General features: G+C 39.2%; 2 protein-coding genes and 1 long non-coding RNA gene across 3 annotated transcripts in view; 2 read left to right on the top strand and 1 right to left on the bottom strand.

The window, feature by feature from the left end:
- LOC124349621 (LIM homeobox transcription factor 1-alpha-like) overlaps positions 1-19,262 on the top strand; it is a 947,038-nt gene that overhangs the window by 718,893 nt on the left and 208,883 nt on the right. The gene's annotated exons all lie outside the window — the stretch shown is intronic.
- LOC124349924 (general transcription factor IIF subunit 2-like) lies at positions 16,779-18,343 on the top strand. Its single transcript, XM_046800861.1, has 6 exons — positions 16,779-17,124; positions 17,194-17,345; positions 17,471-17,557; positions 17,623-17,747; positions 17,809-17,952; positions 18,012-18,343. Exons 1-6 carry the CDS (start codon positions 16,931-16,933, stop codon positions 18,126-18,128), a joined length of 819 nt encoding a protein of 272 aa, XP_046656817.1. The 5' UTR covers positions 16,779-16,930; the 3' UTR covers positions 18,129-18,343.
- On the bottom strand, positions 18,656-19,229 carry LOC124350385. Its single transcript, XR_006920873.1, has 2 exons — positions 19,043-19,229; positions 18,656-18,755 (listed from the first exon to the last, which is right to left on the bottom strand). It is a non-coding gene; the product is annotated as an uncharacterized LOC124350385 (long non-coding RNA).

The following is a 19,262-nucleotide window of genomic DNA, read 5'->3' as shown; positions in this document are numbered from 1 at the left end:
TTCGAGACGACGAAACGTCATGTTTTTGGACCATATCATTCTTCAATTGTCGCCCTTTTCTTTTTACTCTGGAAAGACAATTCTACCGTTTCAATTGCATTTCTTGACTTTTTTTTTTTCTCTTGATGGACTTCTACTTTTTTCCGTGTAGAATTCCAATTTTAACTTCAAAGGCTTTTGCATCTTTTTTAAAATTTCGTGCGAGTCTTTATTTAACAAAAAAAAAAAACCTGTTGGCCTTGTTGCGAAGAAGAAACGGAACTCTCGAGGCCAAACAAGAAAAAGAATATAGCTAGAGAGAAAACAACCAGAGAAAAAACAAGAAATATTTATACAGTGAACGACGACGTATATACGGGAGTGCTGCTAGGGGAGGGCAGAAAAAAAAAGAAATTAACCCAGCAGCAGACTCCTTTTGGCATTTTGCCTTTGGAACGCCGAGACTGCACGTCAATCAATGCATCAGCCGACTCTATTCTCGGAACTAGTGAGATTTTATATACGGAGAAAAAAAAACACCAAGGCAACTGCTGGCGGGAGAGAGAAAAAGAAACACGCGCAAGCACATAATCACGACCGTAGATGCTGATTGGCGGGCGCAGATTCTCGGCAGATACAATGCCAACTGACGGATATGCACCTGCCGGCTGTTATATTATCTTTACGGTGGCAACATCATCACATGATTAGAAACAAACAAAAAAACAAACGAAAATAAATATAAAAAAATAGATTCACCTCCAAAAATGAGCACGCGTTTATTTCCCGCAGCACATTCAGAGAAAAAAAAAATTATTCCAATCGAATGTTTGGTTGCCGTCTGAAAATAATTTGATTATATCAAATTTAAAATTATTATTATTATTTTGATTATATTTGTTATTTATTGTCTGTGGTGGATGGGCTTAATCAAAGTAATCGATAGTTAAGTATTGCTAATTAGACTATTAGTGTCGTCTGCTGTGATTTCCGTTTGCAAGCACCATAAAACAAGCATGAATGCATGAACAAGTTTCGAAAAAGACACCAATCAAAATTATAAGAATTCAAAGAAAACAGAACGATCACTTTTTTGGACGTAACGAAAATTAAATTACAAAAATGTTGTCATCGTTATCCGAAATTTGGTGTCGAAACTTTCCATGCTCTCCATGCTGTTTTTGGCGGGATAATACTCTGAATAAAAATGGGATGACTATGGGAGCTGAAATAGAAGAGTTGAACTTGTTCCAAGTTTTTGAATTTTTACTTTCTGTTAGCATTACTTATCCCCTTGATGATGCATGGCAGTTTGTTTGTGCTACAATGTAACCTTTTCCTCTGTGCAGGTATGAGACCTGAGCTATTCATCGTAACAGCATAGTTTTGCTTGTGCTGGACCTTCAGTCATATGATTTGACTGAAATGACCTCCTGCCGTCATCAACTATCACAGTGTCATATTGCTTTGGTAATAATTTTTCGTTACTTTTATTAACCTGCATGTGACCTGCCAGATTAATGATGCATGACTTGCATAAATGCAGTGTATTTAAAGACAATCTTCAATTCTCCTGTTTATTAACAATTAGGGTATACTTCTCGTTTACAAATTCTGTCTTATTTTCAACTTTCCCTTGATTGTTATTGTTTCTGAAAATATTTTTCGTAACTCATTGCTGAAATTTTGTATTTAGACAAGCAGCATCCCGTTTAATTGGAGAAACTACCCAGGATGTCGACCGAGTTCAGGATGTCTTCTTCTCCCCGTTTCTTTAAATGTCATCGTGTACGCCCATCTGAATATGGGGGTATTCACCAGGACTCCCTTTTTACCCTATCCCGTCTGGTGTAAGTCAACTCTTCAGTGGATGAGAGCGACTGTGGATGCCTGGCCGTATGTTCCCGGGCTTAAAGGTAGGACAAGTTCATTTCTATCGTTCCTTTCTGGCAATTCGGTGGTGTTGATTTTACATCGTTATGTAGTAACGGAGTACGATTATTCCTGGGCCATTGGCTGAAACTGTTTCATCTTGCTGTTTTTGTTTTTTCTCAGTCAGGGTTCATTAAATAGCTCACGTGTAGACCCACTGCAGATCAGGCCAGTTTTTGTAAAACTTTGTATGTGGCTAAACAATTAAATTCAGAAATAGTTGAACTTGAAGCAAAGTGCAACTTGAACAATTTGCCACCACACCGGCAGTTCCTGGTTGGGGTGGATCAGACCGTCAGCAGGTTAGGGGGAAATCTGTTTTTCCATTTTCTTCTTTCTTTTATTTTTTTTTTTGCTTGATCAATCAACCCCTAGAAGGAAGCCAACTCAAATAGTGACTCTACCAGTTGGAATAGTTGTTGATGTATGCCAAGACGATGTCGGTAAGAAATCCAAACATTTCCAGATTTCGCACGCAACTTGGAAAAGGAGGATCTAGTGGAATGAGGTCCTCTCTACATGACACACATTGTAGAGAGCTACGATTCAGTAGGGAAAGAAGTAACGGCAGATGAGTGAAAGTTGACGAGCAACTCGATGGGAGATTTCATCGGGCCATACGAATAATTAAATTCTGGTTTTGGTTCTTCTCTTTAGAAATAATAATGTGAGCCCTTATATTCATCTTTTCCCTTTTTCTCCAGAAATCAATGCAGCCTGATTTTGTTTCATTGTTTTATTCTTCTTCTGGTTGTTTGTCGAGATCGCCCCGTTACAGATAGTCAATTCAATCAGGTCTAGAAAGAAAACAAAACAAAAATGTAATGAGAAAACCTGTCTTTTAGCGTGTGCCCCGGAGAAAATTGCAAAGTTGCGTCAAGCATTTCTTCGTGTTGTTACCAACGGCCAATGCTCACGTGAACTTTGGTTGACAACAATTAGATTCAGATCTTTTTGTCCTTTTTACAGTACCGATGGCCCATATATCATTTGATTTCAGGAATAACTTTTCGCAATAACTCAATTTTTTTTGTTTTGTTTTTAATTGGATAAATCTGACCGCTTTCCATTCTTTGATTCGCGAATGTTGCAAAAAGACACACCAAAGAATTTAAGGGCGTGAATCATTCGCCACACATGGGTATAGACATCGCCAGTGCCATCGGACACATGTTAAGGATTCCCAATGACCAAATGGACCAAAGACGTTGATTGCCATCGACGGTTTTGCCGATGGTTGAAATTGATTGGCATTTTTTCGAGTGCCGTTTTCACTTTTTCTTTCTCCCCGATTGTTTTTTGTTCTCCACCGTCGTCGTCGTCGTCGTCGTCGGTTTGGCAAGAATCCAAAAGGAAATGAGTTCTCGTGTCCAGCGCGTGAGAGAGTTGAGACACACTGCTGCTGCTGGTGGCAGAGATATGACAAAAACAAAAGCAGCAAAGACAAAACAAATGGGGTAGACCAAAAAACATTCCGCCCAATCACAGTCGAGTTGCCATCAAGTGAAACTGCTGACCCAGTTTCAGTTTCAAGTTGCTGCTGGCCGTCAGCTCCTAGCGGTATTTGGCCAAGCCTGTTTTTATTTTATCTTTTGATTCGTGTAGATTTTTGTGTGTTGATTTATTCGGCGCTGTTGCATCGTATCAGGCGCCCGCATCACCACCAACTCTTGCTCTCATTTCAATGTTAACATTGACGCGATGCGAAGAAAATGTAGAAACAGATGGCCATTGGCTTTGAAATTCGGAAGAAAATAACTCTGCGGATAGACGCAACAGCTCGGCGGTCGGGTGCGCTTTCGTTTATTCCTGGACATCAACGAGCGAACACCAAATGTTGTTGGTTATTATTATTTTTTTTCCTACCGACAGACTCGCGACCACGGCCACCCGTGACAGTGAAAACGGGCGTCGAGGAAATTTTTGTTTAAATCCAACTGCCGTTTTCTCGTTCATTCATTCCCGCGCGGGGGCCTGGGAAAATGTTTCTTACCATTGTTTTCATTTTCTTTTCTCTTTTCACTCGGAAAATATATTTTTGGGTTGTTTTCTTTTCTTTTTCCCCCCATTTTTATACGACGCATATTTTTTCGCTGAGACTTTTCATAGGAAATGTCAAGGACGCATTGCGCACGCTCATTTCCTCCGAAACTTTCCATTTCAGAGCCGCTAGATTTTTTTCGGTTTTTTTTATCGTGTCGCTTTTTTTTTTGTTGTTATTTTGGCGTGAGCGTGATTCGTCTATTGCCGCTTCGTTCCTTTTTTTCCTGATCTTTTCCGTACTGTTTTTTTATTTTTTCTGTTAGTTGTGTTACCCATGAACTGCGCAGCGACGTGAAATCTTTTTTTTTCTTCTTCTCTACCGTTATTTTTATTGTCTAGCCACAACAGCAGAGAGTGTGTCACGACCGCACAATTGCTCAGGAAGTGTTACACGCAATGGGTATTTGTTTCGATTCCCCCCACTATTTCTTCTTCTTCTTCTTCCCCCAGCACCAGAGTTATTATACAACACGGATTCATTTTCTGCGTCTATTTGGCCAATTAGAATCTCTCTCTTTCGAATCTCATCGCCAAGGCCGAATTTGTGTATGAATTAAACGATAATCGGCCAACCGATAATTGATTGAACGCCGCCCAACTGAAAAAATTTTCAAAATTCCCAAAATTTTAAAAGTTAACGTCTTGATCCATCGCCATGACAACTTGTTCACACCACCATTTGCGTAGGCCTATACATCCTCCACTACAGCATAATAACAATCAATCTAATAGGGAATACCACAAGAGGAGATTTCTAGGAAACGCTTGGACCGATGGCCAATGCCGAGGGGAATTTCTTTTCACGCCTACACACACGCAGCACTTGTGGAGAGTGCGTGAATAAGAGAAACGCTTGTGTGTGTGTGTCTACGACAACAATGAGGCTCGTTTATTCGGAGAAACCCCATTTGGCACTGTGCTATGGGTCTTATTCCCTTTAGACTTACGGACGAGTGAGAGCTCTTTAACCGACACTTTAACTGAAGGGAAATTCATTTTTATTTTACTCTATGCCAAGATTTACGACGCTGGGACACTCCCCATAGTCTGTTGTATTCAATTCTATTGTTGCGGTTGTGTTGGATGGTTTGTTTGCTCTTGCTCTTGCTCAATCATTTAGTACTCTAACGACTTTAGAGCACGGAACGTTAGCGTCCACTTAACCGTACACACTCTAGAACAACGTGTACCCAAGGAAGTTGATATTGACCCAGACAAAATGATTCAATCAAAACCAGGAAGACGTTTTAACGGGAAAAACGTCACCAGTTTCAAGTCTTTATTTTTCTGGCAGGCCAAGTGACTAATGACTTCATCTCAGCAGAATGCCGCAATGTCTCTATCAGCGTGAGTCTTGTTTTTTTTTTTTTTTTTTTTGGCGATAGAAATAAATGACCGTGCTGCTGGCCGTGTAGAAAACTGAGGATTTCGACCCCAAAAAGTACATAGCCAAAGCGGCATTTAACAGGCTAGCGACAACTTTCTTTGAAGCGCAGAATAACACGGTGGCGCTTTACCTTTTTGTTTGACTGGCGATTGTCTGTTTTTTTTTTCCTCTCTAGACATGTTTGTCCTAGCTGTTGGTGTAAAAGGTTATATGGCGTTCAGGGTCTCGTGTGTGTCTATCTTTGGGCTACTGTCAGAGAGACGCGGCCGACAGCCACGGAAAAGTCTACATTGGAGATTTTCTATATTTTTTTTAGACTTGTTGTCCATTAACCAATTTAGAAGTCGGATTGAATTGCCCACCCCGTCCAAAAAAAAGGAGAAGCCAAGAAAAGAAAAAAACAAGCAAATAAAAGAGACAGAAGAAAAAGAGATGGGCCCGCTTCGGAGAATCCGATTTCTAATTTTGTGATACAACAACAACATAACAGCCCGTGTACGGCGGATGAACAGGGAACAGGTTTTGCCAGCATCGCATCGACTCGTCAAACTGTTTGAGACTGTGCTGCGTGCATACATATAGACGAGAGATTGGAATATATCTTTTGGCTTTTTGGGCTTCAACAGTTGCCAACCAACAAAACACAAATGCAATCTGGCTGAACGTATATATATACAGTCCGTTATTATATTCTCATATTCATGGCTGGCCGACCGATTTGCATAAAATAACAGCATATTCGGCGCTATTTTTTCCTTCTTTTTTGGGCCGTTTAGACATGTACAGTTTTCGTATAGTACGATGATGAGCCTACGGACAAGGTCGACGTAATATCCCGCCTCCGGTCTAGCAATCCGTCTCTTGATTATTATTTGAATTTCTTTAAAAAAAAAAGGCGGAAAAATACTCAAGGTAAATAGCGCGTCTTTATATCGACTGATGCTACTAGTGCTGTACAGTATCGTCCAAAAAAATCCGAACGCACCTCTTTTTCAAAAGCCCAGTTTAATGTATATTTTTTGTTTTTAGCTTTCAAGACTTCATATTATGTGTAGAATGAATTGTTTTACAAAGTTCATTTTTTAGGATTAAGAAAAAAATCTCGAAGAATTTTTAAAAAATAAAGAAAGAGACCATGGTGTTCGGATTTTTTTGGACGATACTGTACATGCTGATGACACACGCTGCTGCAGTATAATATTCCATTGCAGACTGACCTTCCCCAAACACATTTTTGGTTATTTATTCACGGAAAACTGTGTGCACTGCAGCTCATCTTTCTTTTTTTAGTGGCCAATAGTTTCAAGTCAAAAAGAGCCTTGGATCTACTGGCGTCTATAAAAATGGTTTGCACGTTTTTTAAATTTCTGAAAAATAAAAGACAACAAAAAGGTCATGAAGGACGAAAAAGCTGAGCGATAATCGTCGTCGTCCATCAGTCAAAAAAGCCTTGCGTTCACGTCAACCCCTCTTCGTTGTCTTTATTATGTCTCGTATTTCCTCCTGGCTGCTGATGCCACGGCGTCTAAATAGTCGACGACGGCGTGAGCGACAAGGATTCATGGGGTTGCCACTCAATCGCCGCACTCTTGTCTCTCTTGTCTGTTGTTGTTGTTGTTGTGTGGTATAGTTGTCTGGTTTTTCGGGAGAGAATGGAGATGAGAGAACACCATCATCCCGTCTTGTTGTTTTATTTTATTTTCTTCGGGAAAAAAAAGATAAAAGGTTCGGCACGATTTATGCGCCATTAAATGGTCAAATTGCTCTGTCGTGAGTTTTTCGGGAAACCGACCGCGCGTCGTTTTCTTATGGACTAGACGACCCATCGCATTTGAAAAGGAGAAAGTTTGACTGTACACCAAGATAGAGAGTCTGCAGCGTATGTAAATAGACTCTGTTACAGGAATAACAACCTCGATGGTTCTTTTATTTTTTGATTTAATGAGTGCACTATACAGATGGATCACCAGTTTTGTTGGGGGCGAAATTTCGGTTTTCCTCCTTACGCAACCCCCGTAGAATCTTTTTCTGTATTTTTAACGAATTGAAATTAATGGTGATTTAATTCGTTCATTTGGGCTGTGCGAAGTGGCAAATCGCTGCAGGAAAAATCTCTTTTGAATTTTATAATTCCCGCTGTCCTTGAATTTCTTATCTGGACCGCGCCCCATCAATTAAAAATCTCGATTGATTTTTCTATTCCGTTCGTGTGTCGACTAAATGTTTAATTCAAAAGTGTTGTCTACCTATCAATGATTATTCAAGATGAAGTACGGCACACACGCCAATGATATTCCGGCGCGATTGAAAGCCGGAAGTGAATTTACGAATTTTTGTGCGTTTTCCCACACACATTCACTTTTCCTTAGGAAATAAAAATGTTGCTATTTTGAGTTTGAAAATGGCACATAAATGCTGGTTTCAAGTGTACAGCAGAGTAGTATTCTTCATCGGTAGGAGGACCCGCTTGTTTTCTTTTTATGGCCGTACCTTGTTGAAATTGACGGGCGCCTCCTTGTTTCTTCATGGTGCGGTTATCCAGATATTTTTTTTCCCCAAGTGCCTCGTCTTTTTTATTCATTGCGATGGGCAAAGTAGCTAGGAAACACACGCCCCTTGTACTGTACACGTGTAGTAGTAGTATAGAGTCCGTCTTTTCTTTTAATAGGCTCATATAGTCAATTTTGGAGAGCAACTATAGACGGTCTAAGATAGGCCTGACAAAGAGTTTTTGTTTTAAGTTTTAACGTTGATCGTCATAAATCTTTTGGGGCTTTTATTCCAAGGGCCACATAAAACCAGCCCATGGGCTGTTAGACAGGAGCCGGTCTTTTTTCTATTTGTGATTCTTTCACTTGTTGAATCTAGCCTTTTTTAAAAACCCCAAATTCAAATCCGTTTGTGTGGGTATTCGTGCAGTTATGGCGATATAGTCGTTGGGTCTCACTTTGGCTGGCCCATTTCCCCCCTCGTCAGTTCCTGGAATAATGGCACCACATACACAAGAGAAATTGTTGCTGTCTATCATGCACTCAAACTTCTTAGCTTCATTTTTCCAAGTGTACATCAGCCAAGTTTATCCTCGAGCGATGTAAGTATAGTGACGTATTTTGGCACATTTCGATTCTTTTTCTGATGGAAATGGCGACGATTCTTCTTCCCGTCTCGGGCGATTGGCCATTCAAAAGGCGGGGGCTATAGCCTGGCATTTAACTGCAGCAGCACTTGTTGGAAAATAGAAATTGAGCTAGGGGGATATTTTGATGGAGGACGAGCGTTTAAGACACCTAAAACATGCCCGGCATTTTCCTTTTTTATTTTATTTTTTATGAATGGTTCATCTTGTGCGTTAAACGACTTGAGTGCTAAATCAAGTCTTTTTTTTTTCGCCAAACTTTTACGGTGGACCCGGCACATAATGATGGCCGGGAATTTAATAGTCGGTGTGCCGGGCTGATGGCCTCGAAATCGTTTATATACCAACAAGTCATTTATGCGTTACACTGGCCGTTCTCTCTCTAAATATACAATCGTTGGTTGGTTGGTTGGTTTGTGTCGCTGTGCATTTTTAGACTGGCTACCTGCCACACTATGTCTATATAATAATCATCATCCGGCGAACAGTTAGAATCCAGTTCTCTCTGCTGTGTGTGCGTATGGCACTCCTCGCGCCATCAATATCCTCACGGCAGCAGCAGCCACGGTTGTCGTGCTGAAACTGGGGGGTACCCAACATTTCAGTCGAGGGATTTTGGCGACTTGTTCGTAGAAAAAATAGCGGAAAGACCTTGGTGGCTCAAGGATTTTTCGTCCATATCTGTTGCATGAATCTTTTTTTTTGTTTTTCCAGCTATACAAGTCGAAAGGGTCTCTCACAAAAATAAAAAATTAAAGTGGTTACGAAACATATCCTGCTATAGCCAATCGACGGTTATATATACCCACTTAAAACAAGAAAATATCTATAAAATGATGATGTTACGTTGGATGACGTTAACATGTCTCTAGGCGCTATCCATCTAAGTGTAGATTGCGTCATCCAGTGTTATATCCAATAAGAAAATCAGTCATCTGGAAATGTGAGATTTGAAACAAAATAACAAAATGTTGAGACTAAGAAAACATTTCTGCGTTGTGACCCATTTGGCTTGGCGATTTTTCAATTAGAGATTTGGAGGGGGAGAGAAAAAAATAAAATCAAAGGCGAACGTGACGAAACTACTCGAGTGCTACGGCAGCCGTGTCTCACGACTCTCTGATTAGAAATCCATACGGATAGATAGCCATTTTTTCTCGAATAAATCTTAGGTAGCAGCAGCTTGTTGGAAATTCCACCTGTAAGTAATCGTTATCACTGGCTGTGTGTATAGCGGTCGATTATTCTGTACAGAGTCCAATTTGTTTGAAGAAAGGCGGCTCGCCGGCGCTTTTAAACAATCAAACAAACAGAGAAAAATAGCAGCAGCTCAACCTTTTTGATCGAAGGTTTTCATTATAAATTCAAAGTTTTTTTTGTTTTGTTGGTTTACCCCATTACGAAAGGCGGTTGGCACTTGTTTTAATGATCTAAACAGGGCAAGAAAATATGCCCTGGGTTAGGTTGATTGCATGGTCGATTACGAGTGCAGAAACGGGTCATGGACGATAAGAATATAAAGATGGCTGAGTTTTCCATACCTCCTGGGTGGTAAAACCGGATATACATTTTTTTTTCTGGTCTACCACACGCTGTAGATCTATAGATACGATGGTAATTTAATATCGTTTGTTTATTATTTGTTTCTTATCTGTTGAAATTCTTGATTTTGCGCTGGGGCGTTTTGTTGGAGGGGGTTGCAACCATTTCGGAAGTAGGTTCGATTTCCAACTCTTTTAAACGTTTAAAATGAATGATTTTAGTTTTTTTTTCTTTTTTTGATGATGGTCATTTGTAAAAGTTGGAAATCGCCGCCAACGACGAGGCGGTTCTCACCCCAGCAGTCAGTCAGCCAGTCAGCATTGGCGTTAATTATTTGCAACTCAATTGGTGTTATTCCAACTTTTTCACCCCGAGGGACGTGTCTTTGATTTATACTGCAAATGTTTTTCTAAAGAAAAACAGAAAAATGAATTCCAGCTGTTTCGTGATGTTCACGTGATCGTGGTGTGAAGAAAACAGACTCGTTTTTCTCTCTCTCCAAATATCTCCTCTTTATGGCCTGTATTTGTCTTATTCAGCGTGTCAATCCCGCTGTAATGATTATAGCAGATATTTCCCATTATGCAGACACAAGGTCTCGTACGTACACACATCTGGTGTAAGTCTAATCATGTTTCCCCTTCATCCATTTTCTTCTTTCTCAGCGCAGCAACAGATTGTCGATGGAACCTTCTTCTTCTTATCAAGTCAGACTAGGCACAACATCACGACCTGTCCCACTGGGCATTTGCTGGGAATTCTACGTCGTAAAAAAAGGAAGAATAGTCCAAGGGCTGATGTAATAGACGTGTGAATTTCGTATGTAGTTGCATCTGCAATCACGCTTTTGTATCACATGCCCAAGTTATTTTCATCAAGTTTTCATAATTAGATCGTCCAAGGAGTGGCTATGTATTACAGTCAGTCCCGTGTGTGTGTTACCTGGTGGAAGGTCTCATTGACCCAGTCCGGCTGCTCATTTGCCTGGAAGAAAAAAAAAAGGGTTTGGCAAACTCTTTAACAATTCAAATATCTATTTGTGTTGTTGTTTCAAAAAGAAATTGTTTATTTTCTAGGAAATTGTTCGATAGCGGCCGCACATTTCTTGTTAGACACACAACAAAAAAAACCACCGTGTAACGATATGTAATGAATCAAAGTAGGTACGCGGTTTCGCCTCAAACCGGATTAAATCGAGACTTTCTAGGGCTCCGCATACGTATAAAATGTGTATAGGGTGGGTTGTTTTACGGAAGAAAAGAAAAGAAAAAAAACTTTCTCGTGCTGTGTACACCGGTATGTTTCTTTTTCATTTGATAATAACAATAAGTGCACATGCGCCAGCGTCGCCCTGTCTGGGCTGGTTTTTTTCTTTTTTTTCCAAACTGAAGCCCCGCGTGCCGAATCGCCCAGCCATTTTCCTTTATTTTTTTTTTAAAAAGCTCCGTGTTTAGGTATTAGAGGCATGTTAGTACCGTGCAGCCCGCATCGTCTTTTTCTTTTCTTTTTAGCCGACAATTCTTTCCGCTTGTATAAGGAACCGTACGATTATTTCTAAGCTGAACCCCATCACAAGAGGAGGAGGAACAGCCCGATAATAATTTGTCGAATAAAAGTAACCGTGCTGTTTTTTGGTTGCCAGCCTGCAGGCAATTTTGATTAGGCAGATTGGCTTTTTGATTCAGGTTCATCGACTGTAGTAGATATGGCTATCATTTTTCATGACTCTTTATTTTTTATTCTGGCTGCGGATGAGAAGAAAAATAGACTCGCCATCCGACGGTGAATGAAACTTCTTTTGGCTCATCAATTTCTTCCTTATGCCATGAACGAACTCATAAGAGTCACTTTCTCTCGTTATAATAGATATTTATTTACACACACATACACTTGTGTAAAACGCTGGAATTATGTTTGACGACTCCATTTGATAATATGTAAAACTGGCTTTCAAACTTTCTGAAGTGCTTAGTAGGACAAGAAGCAACTGCTTATATGGGTATATAGTATAGCTTATATACAGTCGCTCCTCAGCTGTGTGCAGCTGTATATATAATGCTACACACAATGGGCTTTTTTCGCAGAAACAAAACTTGGAAAGTTCATTTTTACTGCACTGCTGTGCTCGGCGAAAAAAACTCATTTGCCGAGTCCGGCAGAATGTCTTTCAAGTCTTGTTTTAATATTTTAAAAACAACATTTGAATGGAGCTGTTGTTGTAATAAATTGCCAGTGGCACCGCCAATATAGGTAGCTAAATGACGTCAGTGCGGTGACTATCCTTGACGAGTTGACCCATTGAACCCTGTCCCAAAAGAATACTGGAAAAAAAGCCGAGATGATGTCAATCATCACTTGATCATTCGTTTTCAAGGATTTGCACTTGCCATTTCGAGAAATGTATAACGGTGATTTTCCCACTAGCTGTATACGGTTTTTCCTAGCTACAAAACCACTTTCTATGTATATCAACTCCCGTCTTCCTCGAGGGCATCTTTTTGTTTTTCTTCTTCTCTGGGAAACTCGTCCATCAGCACAGCACGAGGTTTAACTTTATTTTGTTTTCAGTTCAACCTCTCTTATGATACGCTGTTTGTTTCGGTTGACAGACAAAAACAATGCCTCTGCTGTTTGGTGTTCACCTTGACAATATTTTTGTTGGTTTTTATGACTTTTAACTTTAACACAAGTCTTCAAACTGACCTAGAGAACAATAACTTTGACAAAGTCACCCAACGGTAGGGATGTATAGCGGCCATCTATCAGACTTGCAGGTCAAAACAGCCTATAGACCCGACAACATACACAGTCTGTGTGTTCACTTGTCCATCCATCCGACAGACGGTTTTCCCTGACCTATTTGGATGGAATTTGTCATTTGATTTTTTACCTTTGGCTGCCTAGCAACTTGTGCCCGCCATCTCGAAAAAAGGCAAGATGCAAATGGGATGAATGAGATTTAACCCGGTATATGTAGACGAGCAGTAAAGATTTGAGATTGGGATAAATCCCGGCACCCGGATTTGACCGGCGGACAAGAGAAGAAATGAAAAGCGACGGGTGCGATCAACCGAGGACGGATGCCTGCCCTTATTGATTTGCTAATCACATTTCTAAAAGTAGGCTATATGTATATGATAGCTGACGACGTTATATTAGGGCTTGACCAATCAGAAATCCATGTCACATTTGATATTTTTCTCCATGGCGTAGCTGGCGGAGATGTCGTAAACCAATGGGACGAAAAACAAAAATACAAAAAGAGCCTGCTGTGCCAGCAGCATTTGTGCCTAACTTTCCATCGACTTTTTCAACCTGTCCAACAGGTTTACTCTATGTCGAAGCTTGTATGTGTACAACGAAAACAACATCCAAGCCGTCAACGACCCCCTTTTGGCTGAGCTGCTGTTTCGTCATCGAATTAAAACGTCGCCCTCGCCTAAATGCTTGATGGAATATCACTGAATTTTTCAACAGACCATCTCTCTCTCTCTCTATCCCTTGGTTGTGATTATGCAAAGATAGGCGCGCTATAAATAAACCACCATTTTTATTTTCTAGTGGGGGTGGTGGGCTTGTGCGCTTATATGGATGTTGACCGTTACATCAGGAATGCGCAACATAATGGAAAAAAAAGGAACTTTTGCGCTGATCATTTTGACGGGCCAGAAGTCGGTGGAACATCCAGCGAACAACAACAATGCGCTCGCGCCCAGCTCTTATAAGTCAATTAACTTTCCCCTCATCACCAATTTGGCACTGGCTGTGTGTGTGTGTGCATATATGCGCGCTGCATAGATGTGCGCCATGGATAGAATATAACCACCGGTTTCTGCTGACGCAAAAAAGGGAAACGCGAGGGTTCACCTGTATAATTACACCTTGTCACGTTAGTTTTTTTTTAGTTTTTTTAATTTTGGAAAAACATTTTCGCATTTTCCCAGTTTTTCTCATTAAAAAAAAAAATATCTTTTTGATGATGTTCTAATTTTACGGCTAATAGAGTGCGCTGCTTGGCAACGGTATTTTCGTATCTACGCATGGAGAGAATTCCTGCGATGCCAGCAACCGTGAAGAGTGGCTGGCTGGCTGGCTGATGACTCGAAGCGAAACGCTGGGTAACTGGGTTCAGGGAAAGTGGTCCATTTATTTCCCATGGCCTCGAGCTAGACGTGTATACACTAGCCTACTTACGAATTAGACGCGTTATTTTGTTTCAAACGCTACTATATTACCTGTGTGACACAAGCCACTAGCTCGCTAGATGCGCTTAGAGAATTTTTAAGTTACCGGTTATGTCAGGTATATAATATACATTTGCCGACTGTTATCGATGATTGAGGCAATCAAGCCAGAGGTTTATTCTCAGTATAGAAATGGGTAATTTTTGATTTGGCGACTCTGTATTATTTTTTATTTTTGAGATATAATATTCCTTTTGGGTAAAAGATTGCTATGCAATGAGCAACTACATACAAGAGTTGGTGTGCCAGCAATCGGCGATATTCTAAGAATCGGGAGTGTTTGATAGAATGAAAGAAAGAAAAGAATAAAAAAATCCAGCTGTCTTGGACGTTTCATGTCATCATGTTGTAGGTAGAGAAAGTTGATGATTTATTACGCGACTTATTCGTTCGTCAACCGGTTTTTTTTTTTTCGTTTTCTTCCCGCTGGGCTACAAGTCTCCCGACACGCTATAAAAATCGCAAAGGTGTATGTCTATTTACGCCCGTAATGATACTACTCGCAGCAACCAATGTATATGCTCCCAGCATACTTAAACAGCCCCAAAGAAAACGACAATGGTTGCCGACGACGACGACTTTCGGGGTAGGAACTTTGAAAAGACCGATGGGGGTGGAGCAGGGAATATTCTTTGTGAGCTAACCGATGATTCCAATTTGGCCGTCAGGTGACGGTTTTTTATTTTCTTATTTTTCTGTGTTATCTAGTGGGGGTAAGGTAGCATTTTATGATCGCCAATGAGCGATGTGGCGTTTTATAAATAGGTCAGATAATGCGCGACACATTTTCCATTTTTGTTTCAGTCTGTACTTTTGCGATCAATTAGAAATTTTTCTATTCGTAATTGTTGCAGATTTTGAAAAATTCTCTTGTTATTCTAAAGATTAAAGTGGACAGGATAACGTATTAAATCCAGTCACATGGGCGGTCACGGATCATCCTTCATATTTTTTCTCTTTAACTTTCATGGGTTCACTAATTTAAAAAAAAATTGTTTTTTATTTTATTTTTATTTTTTGGCTTAGAGGGAGACGGTAGGAAGCTGGAGAATAGTAATTAAACTAATTAGAACTCGCACATTGCGAGACGCAAGAGGCAAGAAAAATGAGCCGTGAAGACGAATGGCGAAATTAAATATTCATGATTTTATGTGTTCCTGGAAGAGTTGGTCTTGAAGCGATGGCATACTTGAGATTGTTGGCTGCACAACTTTACTTTCATAAAAGCTCATAAAATGTTTTCTTACTCTTTGATTTTAATATGAAATAAATAATAATGAGGGAATCATATGTTGAATATTAAATATCTTTTTAATAAATCGCAGGTTTTAATTGGTTCGAATTAATAGCCTAATATTTATTTCACACATTTTCAGAAGTTTATTTTTCTTAATCACCTTATGCACTAGTTGGAATACAAATTGCAGTTTAAAGTGCGATAACCGCAACTTCTTAAATTTCAACATTCAAAATAGCCTATTCGTTCTTAATTCTTCGGTAGATAATTTCTTTCAATTAGCTTGGACTAGTGTATACAACTTTCAAACTAAAATACTATGTTTCTATTTCTATTCTCTCGCACTGTCCATTTCAAAGCTCAATGAAGTACAGTACGATCAAGGAGTGGTGTACTATCCCGGTCATCAGCTTCTTTATTCCGCCACCAGCGGCCACCATGAGAAAGGGAAACCCGTTTAGAATTTCAAATTGCTGTGCTTTTTTATTTTTACCGTTTCGCCATCTCTTGTTTAGACAAATCTATGTTATACATGTATAGCAATTCGTACTAGTGATAGAACTCAATTATAGTAAAAGGAGTTAGTGGACGGACATTGTCCGAACATTGTCCCCCCACAAGACATCGCCTTAAGTACCAATCTAGTTGTTATAACTTTCTCGATTTCGTAGAATTGTTTGATTTTGAATCCAGTTACAAGTGGCAATACATATTCCGATCGAATCAGATCAACTAGTACAAAAAGAGGTTTCCCAGTTTCTGCTTTGTTTCAGAGGGTGATTATATACGTGGCCAGGCATTACGGTGATTTCGTACTTATTAAGATTCAAAACATTCCGAATCACTTCTCACGGGGCGTTATGAAAAATACCACATTATTCCGCGTCTGAAAGTTACACAAATAGACGTCCTGATTTGCAAATTCCAATAAATCTAGAAAGGCAAGAAAAAATAATAATATTAACAATAATAGGGAATTCATACTGAAATCAAATTTGAGATTTGAGCATTGAGATGTGCAATCAGGGTTACATTTGAGGAGGAATAAAAAGCTAAATGAAAAAATGTTGGAGACCAATCAAACTATTTCCTGTTAAAAGCTTATTAAAGGGATTGCCCAACAAACAAATTTGATCAGTTTTTTTAAGGTCATTAAATTTCCATGCCATTTCGATTTTTTAGGGTTTTTGTTAAAGAAAAATGCGTTGACGAACTGATGGTTGCGTAAACTTATCTAATAAAACAAAAGAACGCGCTCTGGCGCGATTTATAGCAGACGATAGACTTGAAGACCTTTTCAGTTGTGTGACGTTGTCGATTGAAAGAAGAAACGATTACTTGTTTTATTGAAGCCGGCCAATATTTAGAGCTACATCCTCTTGAATAGGTTTTTCTAGTACGTTGAAGCAGAATTTTTAAAACTGAAAACCATGGAGTCAAAGAAAAAGGAGAAAGAAAAAGAGAAAGACAAGGAGAAAGACAAAGATGTCATCGTTTATGAAAGGGAAATGGAAATGTCTTCAGCTAGTCGGGGTGTTTGGTTGGTGAAAGTACCAAAATACATTTCAAGTCGATGGGATAAATGCCCTGGAAATATCACAGCTGGACAACTGAATATTACTAGGTATGCATCAATTGGTTTATGTTAACAAATCCACGAATCCTTTATTAACTCATTACAACTCTTGTTCAGGGTGCAAGGACAAAAGTCTCAAGTCAAACTTATTCTGTCGGAAGCTATTATGTGTCTCCAGGAAAAAGGAGAGGAACCTATTCCAAAAGAGCATGGATTGATTGTTTCACACATTACTTCACAAACATTGGGTGTATTTTCTCAACAAACCAGTATGTACTACTTGACAGTTATGGGGAAGATATTTATTTTAGGCCTGAGCTTAAAGCATGATATTTAAAGTGGCATGCATGCAATTAATCAATTTAATATTGACATTTTTGTATTGTTTCCCCAGCTCCAGCCACGGCAAACTCACCTATGGAAACTGAGAAGATCATATTTGAAGGCAAAGTTGCCCAGAAGCTTGAATGTAGACCAACAGGTGAGACCAACGAAATAAAGTTCCTACGCTTGAAATTGAGCATTAATTATTTTTCTTTTCATCAGCAAACGCAAGTTATATGAAACTCAAAAGGGATTCTTTGATTAAAGCTGCCCAACCTACAAGAATTGTGAAGCAATTGGATCGAGTGGTTCAAAGTTACAAACCCATCTCTGACCACAAGCATAATGTAAATAGCAATCTTTGTCTATTTTTGGTACACCATTTTAACCTTTTATCCCTGATTACAGAAAGAATTCGACGAAAAGAAGAAAGCTGAGGGTAAGAAGGCCAGAGATGATAAGGGCAAAGTTATGGACATGCTGTTTGCAGCTTTTGAAAAGCATCAGTACTACAACATCAAGGATTTGGTAAAACTCACCAACCAACCTGTGGTAAGAAAAAGTTGTTTTCAAACAAGCATTTGCACTTTTAAAACACTCTGCTTTTATAGACCTACCTCAAGGAAATTTTGAAGGATGTTTGTGTATACAATTTGAAGAATCCTCACAAAAACATGTGGGAACTGAAACCGGAATACCGCCACTACAAAGATGAAGACAAGGACTAATAAGTAAACAGTCCATTAACTTTCTAATAAAGCTGTGATTTTCAGAAAACTACTAAACAGCTCTTGGATGCACATAACTTCAGATAACTCAAATAGGTTTCAACTGCCCTTGAAATTGTTCGATAAAATGTTCACTTAGGCTACAATTTTCCCTTCGTCTAAAAATTCCTGTGCTAACAAGCGTGTGGTCCAATACATCGATGCGAACTTGAAAATTTTACCAATATAATACATCCCAACCAAATCAGGAAGAAATGATTTCATGAGCGAGTTTAGCGTGAAGAAATTGTTATCGAGAACCATTTAGGCAGAAACTTTAATAACAAGTACTTTATTATTTAGACAGCTTTTCATGGTACCCTGCTTACACTATATGATCTCGGCCAAAAGCTGTAATCTTTTAGAATAACAGCTTTTTTCATGATTGCTATGAGACTGACTTTCTTTCATTCTACCAACAATTTAAATCTGAATATAGTTATCTGCATATTGACTTTTTAAATTTTTACTACTTGAAATTGCCAGAGTAATTTTAAAAATTGTTTATTTGTCAATGAAGATACTGTAAAATACACAACAGATATATTTCATCAGGAAATCTGCAACTTCAGGTGGCGATGAGGGTTCCTGTAAAACAACAGAATGAGAATAAGCATTTCACATCATGGAAAAACCGTTTGAAGCACACATCAGCAAATTATCCTCAGTGCCCTCAACATCAATTATCTTATGTTACTACTAACAAATGTTTTAATTCGGTTCAATCCATGTGTTCCAAATAAGGAGACAACGGTAGATCAGAATAAATTTTAATTTAGCATGTCCGCTTGGCCACTATAAGCTAAGTAGAGCTAGTGTGGTTCAAAGGAATGCAAAATTCAATTTTAGTTGTAAGAATTAAATTATATATTTACCGAAACAAATTCCAAACTGGCTGGCAGCAATCAAACCAGGTGGGGGAGCTTCACATGCTTCGAATGGCGGTTTACAGTCCTACTTATAACATTTGATTTCGTCCAACGCTGTTGAATTTCGGACTTCCTGTCGGAGTTGACAGATGGAAAATCTACAATTAAACTTTTGAAATCTTTTAAACAAATATGAACCAATTAAACTTGTTTAGAATTTATTATT

The sequence above is a fragment of the Daphnia pulicaria genome, chromosome 7 (assembly GCF_021234035.1).
Source record: "Daphnia pulicaria isolate SC F1-1A chromosome 7, SC_F0-13Bv2, whole genome shotgun sequence".
In the NCBI taxonomy this organism is placed as follows: Eukaryota; Metazoa; Arthropoda; class Branchiopoda; order Diplostraca; family Daphniidae; genus Daphnia; species Daphnia pulicaria.
This window is presented reverse-complemented; position numbering and strand designations above follow the sequence as displayed.